The 12,268-nt window shown below is 43.6% G+C and overlaps 1 protein-coding gene across 1 annotated transcript; it reads left to right on the forward strand.

The window, feature by feature from the left end:
- Positions 1–214: 214 nt before the first annotated feature.
- Positions 215–1,714, forward strand: LOC310995324 (lysophosphatidic acid receptor 6-like). The gene has a single exon (XM_083984340.1). The coding sequence runs from the start codon at positions 271–273 to the stop codon at positions 1,144–1,146; it is 876 nt and encodes a 291-aa protein (XP_083840466.1). The 5' UTR covers positions 215–270; the 3' UTR covers positions 1,147–1,714.
- The last annotated feature ends 10,554 nt before the right edge of the window (positions 1,715–12,268 follow it).

Genomic DNA, 12,268 nt, shown 5'->3' on the forward strand with positions numbered 1-12,268 from the left:
GTGTGCACATATTTTTGAGAGTTTTGGAAAGACAATGTCTTCAAATTTAAAGAGAATTTGTGCGAAATTTGCAGACCACAATATTTTCAGTCTTCCTCAGTAATGTTAAAGTTGCTTCCTGTGTAAATGTTTTCTCCACTTCTGCCTGTAGAGACAACCTTTGTTCACACTGATGCTGCAGAGTCTGACTGGCAGAGGGGGAGTTACTGTGGTTTCTGTCACGGCTACATTCCCTCGCTTGCACTTCTGCATTTCACACAGACGCCAAACATGTGCAACGTCAATCTGACACGGAATGTAACGGCATCCGAATTGAGGAACCCGGCGTACGCTGCGGTGTTTGGGTCCGTTATCGCTGTGGGTCTGCCTCTCAATGCCATGTGTCTGTGGATCCTGGTCCGCCGCCACAGCATCAAAACCCCCAGCGCCGTCTTCATGGTCAACCTGGCACTCTCAGACCTGCTGCTCACCATCTCCTTGCCACCAAGGGTCTACTTTTACGCCACGGGCACCTGGCCCCTGGGCAGCATGTCCTGCATCTGGATGACAATGCTCTTTCGCAACAACATCCGCTCCAGCTCCATCTTCATCACCTTCATCAGCATGGACCGGCTGCTGGCTGTGGTTTATCCTCTGAGGTCACGGCACCTACGGACTTCGTCCAACGCCTGCAGAGCCATCGCTCTGATCTGGATCTTTGTGTTGATAATAAACATCCCAGAGAGCGTATACATGAAGAGATTTCTAGAAAAGTGCAATATCACAACCTGTTTTGAAGTTGGTCGCCTTCCTCCATCTGCATCTCCACTTAGGTATTTCCAGCCCGTGTTAGTGTTCACCATGCTGGCCATCAACATCGTGTGCACCATCCTGGTGTCTTTGAAGCTCAACAGGCATCTGAATGACTCTGCAAGGATCAGGAACAAGGTGAACGTCATGCTGATTTTTGCCATGAACTTGTTCATGTTCACCATCTTCTTCTTCCCCGTGTCGTTGGCCGTCATGTTGCGAATCGAGGGACTTATGAAGCCACTGCTGTGTCTCGCCAGTGTGAACTGTTGTCTGGACCCACTGTTGTACTACTTCTCCTTTGACGGCTTCTGGAAGAGATCAGAGGAGGGTGACAGTTCTCTTGCAAGAGAATAGTGTGTTATAACAACAGACATATGGCATTACCCAGTCAATACTATTTAAACAGTATGCATTATTTGTTGTGTGTGTGGCATAAATATCACAAATGGGAAAAACTGAACAAGGTATGTTTTTTTTTTAAAATAATATTCTCACAGTTTATATTCATGAAGTCTACAGTACAGTTATAAATCAGTGGAAACACATTTTGATCTGATAACATGATGGTGAAACTTTCAGTGGTGGCAGTTTTTTCCCTCCATGTGACACAGATCTGATGTTTCAGATCTGTGACCAGCAGACGTAGATGCCGTACATGTGAAACCGCTGTTTTTTTTGTTTGTTTTGTTTTTTGGATCAGTTCCCGTGTGAGCTTCAAAAACTCAGTCAGAAAAGCCTAGGCCTCTGACGTCTTCTTGGCAGCTTGTGTTTAATAAACATATGAAAACTTTCTCAATTTGTGGACCGTAAATCTTATACGTCCGACCTGTTACATCTGTGTCGACTGCAGCAGGTTGTCGACATAACAACAACTACACAACAAGCGAGAGAGAGATGCAAATGGCCCGGAACAGAGGTGTATTAGGAGCTGCCTCAGTAACAACATTGTGACAGTTACTTTGTGCTTTCTGATGCATTTGTGCAGATGTTTTACAGGCTGCAAAAATAGGACCTAACAGAACTAAACTCAAAAAGTGCAAAGTCCTGGATAGTTTTTATAGAATCAAGTTCAAATAATAGCTTGAAAATGTTTCTGCAAAGAAAACGTGCATTTTCCAAGTGACAGTTTGTTGTTTAGTTTTGTCTGCCTGCTGTCGTGGAAACGAGACAATAACTTTACCCGCAGTCCATTTCTTCCTATTACTATAACAGGAAACCACCATGATTTAACATGTGTTGATAGATTGTGAAAGAAATCTCTCTCAGCTCCATAAGCATCATTGCATGCATGCATGCATAGAAGTCTGCTAATAGCAAACTGTAATGTCATCTCTGATAAAGACATATTTAAAAGCTTGTGTTGCATTAAATCAACTAAAATAAAATAAAAGCAGTTGCAGTCGGTTGCTGTGTGGAATAAAATGACCCTGCAACCTTTTAAGTTTTTACCTTTGTTGATGGCCAACATATGGTCATATCTTTATCTTTAACATAGATGCAGCCATATTTTTTTATAATCTAGAGAGAAAGTATGTTTCCGTAATCTGAGGATCACTTGTACACCAATGACGGCCCCCCACCCACTCACACCTACTGTATCACTGCAAGGTCATGTTGTGATATATCGAACATTAAGCCCAGGCTCTGTGCTACAGTTATCACACATATTAAGTTTAAATTCAGTGTTTCCTGTCAGGCTTACTTATGCTTCCTTGAGGTCTGACAGATGTGTTGAATGCATTTTTTTTCCATCAAAACATCTGAACATTTGTTTTTGTTTTTTTTTATTAAATGTTTGAAATTCTTTCTGCTTTCAGCTGTGCTTTACTACTCCATTTGTTGGTGCATTAACGCGGTCGACTGTAGATGGGGTGCACACAATCAATGTAAACCATCTGTGTGGGGGTGTTCTCAGAAACATGCAGACCAGAGCCCCACAGCACTGTTAATCAAATACATCAATTCATTCATTTTATATCGCAAAACTTCAGAGGAATTGGAAAATTTTAGAAATTTAAAAAATCGAATGAACTTATATTATGGTTACTGGTGCTTTTACATTTGTTGCCCTGCAGGGTTTCTTCATGTTTTTACTTATATACATGTATGATAAATATGCCACACTGCAGCTTTCTCTCAAGATGGTACAAATTTGAATTATTCAAAGTTTTGGTGATACTACACAGTAGTATTCAGTTTGTGTGTGTGTGTGTGTAGACATGCACAGAGGGGTGTGAGGAGGCAAACTTGAGAGAGAATGATGCTGGAGTGTATCAAACTGGCTGTGAAACATGCTGGGGGCAATATTCGAGTCTGGGGGGTGTTTTTTTTTGTTGCACCGAGCTGACTGTACAGCCCGACTGAGGAAGTATAGCGCTGCGTTCTTCAGAGACGTGCTACGCCCTCTGGTTTGCATTTCTGTGGAGAGGGATTCATGCAGCAGCAGGATAATGACCCCCAACACTCCTCAAAGCTTCGCAAGAACTACTCAAAGACAACAAAGTCCAGGCTGTCGTGGACTTCCCTCCTCCACAGGCACCTGACCCCCCCAACCCAACTGAAGATTTTCAGGGGCCCTTGAAGTCTGAAGAAGCCAAACACTGAGATCACGCAGGGATAAGATGGGTCATTAAGTTTTCAGTCCTTGCCAGCTTGAGTGTGTGGCATCATCAAAGCCAAAAAAAGAGAAGGGAACACAGTAAATACTGATCTCCCCTGGAACACGTGTGTGTGTGTGTGAGAGAAGGCCGTCGTCGACTATTGGACTTCACGTTGCTCTGCTGGTTTTTATCATTTTTATCCCTCTCCTTGATAAAAACACATAGAGCTAGATGGTGAGTCATCGGCCTGTGTGGATATGAAAAGACGTGTACGCTCACACAGACCCGACACGATGTGGCGAACCCAGAGCTGCTGGTGAGCGGAGGTCAGGATGTAGAGTATGTAGCGCTATAATGAAGATCTCCAGTGATACGGAGGCCCTGGCATCACTGAACCTCGTTTTAATTACACTTGCGAAAGTTCCTCACAGTAAAGTCATCTTATATGTGTGTGTGTGCAGTGGATAATGCAGATTTAAGCTTGAGGTAAAACTTCCAGTTCAGGGCAAAGACACACTCCTGCGTCGTCCCTTTGTGGCTCTTCTTTTGATTGCTTTTTAGCCCCGCTTGGCTCCGTCCTCTGTGTGTCTTTGGTTATATTCTGTGGTGTATAGCGGAGGCCGTTGTGCTGTTTTGTGTCAGTGTCTCAGTTCAGGAGCCAGCAGCGTTACTTTGCCAAAAGCAGAAGCATCTATGTGTCTATGCTTGTAAGACACTGATCTGATAAAGATCTACATTTGAAACCATCCGAATGTGGTGTCTAGAAGTCAAATGAGGGGCATTTGTTTTTGGCAGTTGAGCCATGGCCACATCACAATTGCCTGTACAACCCTGCCCTCACACGTACACACACATCTTTGGTTCTCATTTCTTAACTAGGCCACTGATGGAAAATAACGAAAAACCACAGAAACCACAACCGCTGGTTCATCGTCAGCAAGTATTTATATGCAAAAGTTCACATTTCACCCACAGCCCCTTTAGCTTTGGTCGAAGCGTTCACCTTCTTCCTCTCTATACACGTGAGTTCCCTTTTAAAAACATCAGTTATTAGTATGTTTTCAGTGCTGCAAAGTCAGGTGATCAATAGCGCTGCTGTGCCTGACCAGATCCCACTTTAGCCGTGACCCTTCATAGATTGGATATCCCGCCATGGCTGCAGCTTCCTCCCTTCGGGGCGGCTTCATATATGTTTAATGTGACCTTTACCTGTGCCCTGTGCTGTGGGAAGTTGGACGCTGAGAGGCTGAACAATAAAGCGCCCACTTCTTCATACAGCTTCACCTCTGCGTTGACCTTTCTTGCCCATGATACACCACAACGCTGCCGCTCGTTCACCCACGTCCTCGTTGCGCTGAGGCGGTGGAATCAAATAACTTTCAGCGGCGATTTAGCCCCAACACCAAAGGAGTGCACTGTTTTTGTGCACGCTAGAAATTGACCCGATTCATGCTAATTTCTGAAGTTCATCACAATCCAGTGTTTATGTAGCTTTTCCATCCATTTGTTCAGATTTGATTTCTCCGTTTGTGGTGATTTATATTCATGTATGTGTGTGTGTGTTTGCATCAAAGTTGAGCTCATGTTTGTTTCGAGCTCTGTGCCTGTACAGTAAGTGACAGATATCCCAGATGTGGGGAGGCGGCAGAGTCTGTCATAGTCAGACCGCACTGAGCTCCTAAATGTAAAAGTGTGTGAATGTGTGTGTGCACCCTTTCTCTCTTATCTTATTGTTTTTCCTTTTGCTAGCTCATGCACACTCACAAAAATTAACATTCACATTCTGTAAGTGCAAGAAAGACGAGGTCAAAACCCAGTATATGGCTGAACCACGTCGTAGGTTATTTGCCTTGCGCCTGGCGTCAGCGGGTTTCAGCCCTCTTATCTCTCTGTGTTCACACATTCAGTTGCCAAAATTCAATATAAAGCTGTTCTCAATTCACACGTTTTCTTTCTCACGTTTCTGATGTGAGACACTAGGTCTGGTGTGAAAAAATGACTGATTGTGGTCCAATAAGACCTATACATGAGTACCATTTCATGCCACTTCCCCGCGGCTGCCTCTGCACTGCTAAAAATCCTGGCGCCGATGAACTCAGATCGAAAGTTCACTGTGCGTTCAATGCTGTCTGTGTGTTATCTCCTGCACCGCTGCTCTTGTCAGCTCTGTCATTCTGCAGAGTATTCCTGGGATAACGGTGATCAACAGGCCACGCTAATGTGGGATTTATTGCCATTGTAAATTAATTTCTGCTTCATTTTTGACAGAAAATGTCGTTAAAATGGCACAGTCTCCACATGCCTCTGTCATATTCTGGTGCAGCCTTGACATTGAAGCTCATTTCAGGCTTAGCCTACAGTACAGTATGTTACGTTGCCAACTTCACACTTCACAGATTAATCCTATAGTGACAATCTCCTGCAGAAAGTTGCTTCCTTTCTCTAAAGTAATGAACTCTAATGATAATGAGGGAAACTCCAGGACTCAGTCAACCGACCAATAGTTTAACTTCATCACTCACTCTCTCAGTCTATGATTCACATTTAGAGCGTAGGCCCCACTGCGGTCCAACCAAAAATACCCTAAGCAGGTACATTCAGGTCTGCAAGCATTTCTGCCAAGAACCACAAACAAGCCTGCTATACTGCTGCCAAGTCTGCCTTGGACCAGAGGAGGACTGCTATTCAAAGGCAACGGCGGCTTTGGTGACTACGGAGAGTCAGGCAGCACAAAGAGCCAAAAGAAGAAAAAAACTGAGCAAAGCGGGAAAAAAAGGGACAGTCAAAAACAAATGTTGAGCTACTGAATGGACAGAAGAGGAACAACAATCCTCCAGCTTCTGAGGCCTTGAGAGAAGCCTGAGATCATTTGAACAGACAGAAATGTGCAGGAAGCTTCAGCAGCCCCGAAAAACAAACGCAATGCTTTTTTTTCCCTGAGATATACGATGAAGGAGGATGCTGTAAACAATTCATATTAAAACAGCATCTACAGAGGATTGAATCCCAATCACTGCACTGTAGTTTTGATTGGAAATGTTTCACCGTTCATTCCCCGTGGCTTTAAGGTAAACATCAAAACATTTTCAATCAAAAACTCCAGGAAGTGATTTGGATTCAACTCGTGCAGACTTTAAAATCTAAGATTAATGAGTTACATGTTGTCTCTTCAACAACCAAGATGCACTTTCTTGCAAAATACATATAACTGGGGCCATTTTCCTGTCAGTTTAGCTATAGCAACAAACAAGCAGCCATGTTTAAGTAAAGCTCATTAACTGACTTTATCACAAAAACAAAGCACAAACCGCTCCGGTCTTGAATGACCCTCTGACGTCTCATCCAGTTGCCTGGCAACGTCAAGACATCAGAGCCAGGCTAGCCGTTTCCCTTTGTTATTGAGCCTTCATGCTAGACGATGCTAACAAGCTCCTCGCTGTAGCTTCATATTAAGAGTACAGACGTGTCAATCTTCTCATCTCTTGCCAAGAAAGTGAATGAGTACTTGCTACAGTATAGAGCACTGGAAAGTGTTTTTTCTTATTCATTTCCGTAGAGCATGGAATGTAGTTGGACCCTTAAAACCTTAGCTCGAGCTGTTTAATTCCACCGATTCTGGTGTCAAACTCAAACGTGGCGAAAATCAAGTCTGTTTTCAGTGTTGCTGCTGATTGTAAATTTGAGGGCTGGATTATAGGCTATAACCTCATGATGATTGTGTAAAAAAGAAAGCGTAACTTCAGTGAAGATGTCACCGTATTTTATTGCACAAATTACTGTAGGTTGCACAAATGAATGGGAACCAGTGAATGCCTGGGTAGAAATATATATTAAATGTGTAATATATGTAAATTTATACATTTAACACATCTCCATGCTTTTGCAGCATGTATTATTGAACTGTGTATCTGATTTCTTATAAATAGCCTAAAACACTCAAAACCACTGGTGTGATGCTTCACTGTTTTAGTGGGAAAAAAACAAGCAGAGAGCAAAAATTAGGTTGAGAGAGGGTAAAAAAAAATATACACAAGTTTTTAGATGTGAATTCTCATTGTCTGGCTGGAGAGGAAATAATATTTGCTCTCAGTTTTCGGTAATGGGATTGAGAGATGTGAGAGACTTTGAGGAGATGACAACCTCTGGCCCAGTTCCTGCCAGCGAGGCGAGGCAAAACGGGGCCAGAAGGCATTCTCACAGCTTCAGACCTCTGCATGATGTAGGCGGCATCAAAGCGGCGCCACCGACACTTCCTCAGAGAAGAGCCGGGGGGAAACGCCGGGGGGATGATGGTCTATCTCTTTGCCTTTCTCTACCTCCTCTCTTATCACTCCCCTCCTCCTTCCAGCCCGAGCCAGCTGTCAGTGGGAGCATGCGGAGGCGCTGCACTCTGTCACACAACACTGCGAGGAGAGCGAGGGGCGGATGGAGAGATCTGAATGTGGTTACAGTGGAGTGATTAGGCCATGTATGGAGGGGAGGAAGACAGAGGCATTGGGAGAGGGAGGGCCAAAGAGGATGAAAAGATGGGACAAGTAGAAACACAGGAGTGAGATCACTTGAGTCAGAATGACCTCTCAGGTGAGGGACAGATAAGGAGGAGGGGGAGGGGGAGGGAAACCGCTGGTTGATTGTCCAGAGGCACGAGATGGAAGATGAGCTGTCGTATTCAGGAGCAGCTTTCAGGCAGGAAGGAGACTGACAGGGACAACAGCAGGGAGCCATCTGTCTTGGATCTGCTCTGTGATCTCAAGTGGCCAGAGAAGGAAAAAAAAACAAGAACTATTAGATTTTATTGTAAATGTCATTCCCCATATGCTAATGTTCAAACACTGGAATTAGACCCTGGTGTAAGAAACGCACACATAAGAAATTTCACTCGTCTATGATTATGCACCAAATAACAACACAATGGACCATTGGCTTCCGCAATGAAGGAAGATGGCTTTTCCATTCTCTCCATGTGTTCAGCAAATGATCAAATTAAGATGCATGACTGTGCTTTTCTATCTGTCACACTTGCTGTGCACAGAGGGATCTCCACCCAGGCCTGCGTGGCTGAAAAAATGCTGTGTGTGTTTGTGTGTCTTTTGTCTATGCAACCACATCCTTGGGTGTGTGCAAATCCTTTTACATAAAAGATAAATGTAGACAATGCTATCTTCTATGTAGATCATATTGTTATACAGTTGTATAGTGCATATAGCAGCGACAGGATGGGGACAAATTATACAGTATCGTGTATATTGTTATATTGCACGGACACTCGCTTGGCCATTCATAATCCCTACATGCATTGTCAATGATATAGTATTCTGTGTTCAATGATGCTGCTGTCCGCTCTCTGTAACTCATAAATCTCTCAAAGGTATAGCATGCTTTCGGTTATTAGTAACTGCACTCTATACGTTCTGTCTGAATGAAATGTCACCTGGGTGCGCTGGGGGGTGACTCATTAAGCACGGCGGCGCTCTGCAGCAGTGGGTCATACAGTAAATGGATGTGCTGATGAACCCGGGGCAGCCTCGAGACTTTTGCTCAGAGAACAGAAATTGATGCGAAACAAAAACTATGATGTCGACCTCGTTACAGCGCGATGAATTTATGATCAGGCCTTCTGCACAAAGTTGAGCTAATTTGATGTCGCTCATGCTGTTTCATGGGCACTGTGTGAAGCTTTTTTTTTTAGGTTTTCAAAAGTCTGGACAACCTCAGAGCGTCCGACTGCGCTGCAGCACTGAAGGAAGCTTTACTTTGAAAAACCTCTTACCTAAAAGCCCTATTGATGCTTTACTGGGCCTGGAGGAGCGACATGACAGCTCTCACAGCGCGTTATATATTTATTACTCTCCACTGCAATCACCAATTTCAAACTAATATCCTCATCTTCTTATTGTTTCCATCATCATTTAGCAACCTGCACTGCAAATGGCCTCCTATAACTTTTGCCACTAATATCTCCCAAAAGTGAAATCCTAAGAGGAGACGAATAGAATTGCACATTAAACTACCCAGCCAGGTTAGATTGCCTAATACTCACAGTATGAGGGGAAGCTTATTTTTGTTTGTTGTTTTGCTTTTTTTCCTCCGGACACCGAGCAGACGGACGGACACAGTGTGCTATCACATTAGTATCGCAGCTTGCAGTTCACTATTCCCGGGGTGGTTTGCTACGGTATAGCCTAGAAGGCATAATGTGTGTCAATAATGAAAAAGCATCCAGGACCAGGAGAGCAGAGAGGGAGCTCAAACAAAAATTGGCCCTTTTGCAGGGAGGTTGTAAAATGAGAATAGCCTTGATGGAGAGAGAGAGAGAGAGAGAGAAAAGGGAAAGCGTTTTGCCTGATGCAGCCCAGTCACTGAAAGAGAAAGTCATATTAAAGTCAGAAAATAACTGGGGACGGTGACTTTTCCTTTAGATTAAGATTAGTTATTCTGCGTGTAGCTTTCCTGTGTTACCATATTTGTTTTCACTGATTAATGGCTGTAATTTGTGGATCTGTGGCTCAGCTGTAAAGCCTTGAGGAATATATTAGCTCACTCTGCGTGTGCTTAAATGTTACAAAGCCGATGGAAGAGCAACAGTTTTATATTACAGGAAACAACATATTAAAAGGGATCTACATATTCATTGCTTTTTATGGAAGTGCTGGTGGTAATATCAAAGGTCCCATATTGTATAAAAGTAGATTTCCATGCAGTTTGATTATAAATCAGCTCTATGTTCTATATTAATACTATGAAAGTATCAAAGCTTCAGTTCAGAGAGAAATGTGAGCCTTAAAACCAGCCGTCGGGAGTTCTGTGACTTTGTGATGTCACAACTAAGCAGACACCAAGCCCCGCCCACCTGGATCCACCATCCAACACTTGCAGGATTTGGTTTCTCTTGAGTGTTTTACCTGAAATCTTCTATATTCTTATGCAATTCCACATAACACAGTCAACCAATTGGAGTGCAGGTTTTAGAGCCGACCCTCTTCTGATTGGCCGACACCAACCAGTTGTTGTTGGAATTAACGCGTATAAGAGAGGGGATGTAAAACTAGACGGTTTTGGGTTCTTAATGCCACAAATATCCTCTTATAAACTTCAAATGAAACAGGAAAATGTAAAATGTGAAACCTTTTGAAGTAATATTATGACAGTGAATAGATTATACTGTAACGAGACAAATACAAATATTCATCATGTTGCTTGGACCCCCCGGGGTCACTGCACCTCAGCTCGAGAACGGCAGCTCATTTTCTCTCTGGACGCCTTTGTTGTTGGCGCGACACCACTTAGGTCATTTCCCATAAAAGAAGACCAAATTTAATTTCATCACTAGATGGTGTGGATTCAAATCTCTGCATTGTCATCTGTTTGTATTATTACCCCCTCTCCTCTCCCCCTCCTCCCTGTAGATAACACTGGCAATATTTTTCTCTGCCTCCTAGAATAATCCTTAACCAGCAAGAGATAGTCCAAGAGAAAAGTTCCTTTGAGATAGGCTCCTCAGGAAAATTGAAAAAGTTATTATTAATCCTATACAGCCTGGGACCAACAAACACGCATGCACACACACATACACACACATGCCAGCAACACATGCCCACACATACACACACACACACACCTTCAGACAAACTGAAAGAATGAAATGAGGATTTTGAGGATGTTTTTTTCTTTTTTCCCCCATCGTTTTGCCTGTGAAACGTTGGAAACAGAAACGTTCTCTCTGGCAAAATGAGCCTTGTCGCGCAGGGATTTTTAATTTTATTGCATATTTGAGAGCGAGAGAGCGAAAGGGAGAGAGAGGTGAGAATATTTGAAATTTAAGAAGCAAGTCTAAAGACTCCCTGTGATAAGATAAATACCGGGTAAATGTCTTGGCACTTCAGTTATATTAAACCCTGAATATCTGTGAAGTTAAGTCACAGTCCTCCAGCTTAGCGCATCTGAAACCTTTTAATGCAGAAATATGACTGCAAGAAATTCAAAATTATTAATATGACTGCAAGAAATTCAAAATTATTTTCTTTTTAAAGAATTCACATGGAGTCTATTTGTGCTTAAAATATTAAATTCAAACCGTTTCATAAAGACAAAAAAATTGCTTACATAAACACCAATAGTGTTATCCTTATTGTGTTTCATTGCACATGCATGATATAGTGAGACTTTTTATTTAATTTTAGGTGATTTATAATGGTCTTTATTTGGAGGGCTGTCAATGGGGTCGGTTATTATGAATTATGAAGACGGTCGGTGCTTTCTTCCCAAAACTATCGTTTTCATTATGGATCCCTCCTCAGCGTGGCAGGCTGACGGCGAGTTGGAGTGGGCTGGGATGCTCCAGAGATAGGAGATGGGAGGAGGAGGAGGAGGAGAGAGGGGAGGGGAGGGGAGGGCGGCGGATGAGAGAGAGAGAGAGAGAGAGAGTGGGAGAGAGAGAGGGAAAAAAGCGCCTGAATCCATCTCTCTCCTCCCTGTGACGTCGCGGGCTCTGGTCCCGGGGTGCGCTGCTCTTTGGTCCCGTCTCAGCAGAAACCACTTTAGTTGTTGCCTCGTCCGTCCACACACACAGACACACACAGACCTGCGGTGCGGTGCGGTGCCGGTGGCTGCGAGGTGCGAGGTGCGTTGCGGGTTCCCGGCGTCCTTCTACTTCCACGCTGCCAGATCTTGTCCCACATATCAGTGAACAGTTTCCACACTCTGCCTGAAGAGGAAGGCGAGAGAGAGCCCGAGTCGCCGAGTAAAGAAGGAGAGAGGGCGGAAAGGAAAGAAGGAGCGAAAGAGAGAGAGAGAGAGAGAGAGAGAGAGAGAGAGAAAGAAAGAGAGAGAAAGGGAGAAAGGAGAAAAGAAGAGGAGGAGAGAAGAGGAAAGAGGTT

The sequence above is a fragment of the Trachurus trachurus genome, assembly GCF_905171665.1.
Source record: "Trachurus trachurus genome assembly, chromosome: 13".
NCBI classification, from domain to species: domain Eukaryota; kingdom Metazoa; phylum Chordata; class Actinopteri; order Carangiformes; family Carangidae; genus Trachurus; species Trachurus trachurus.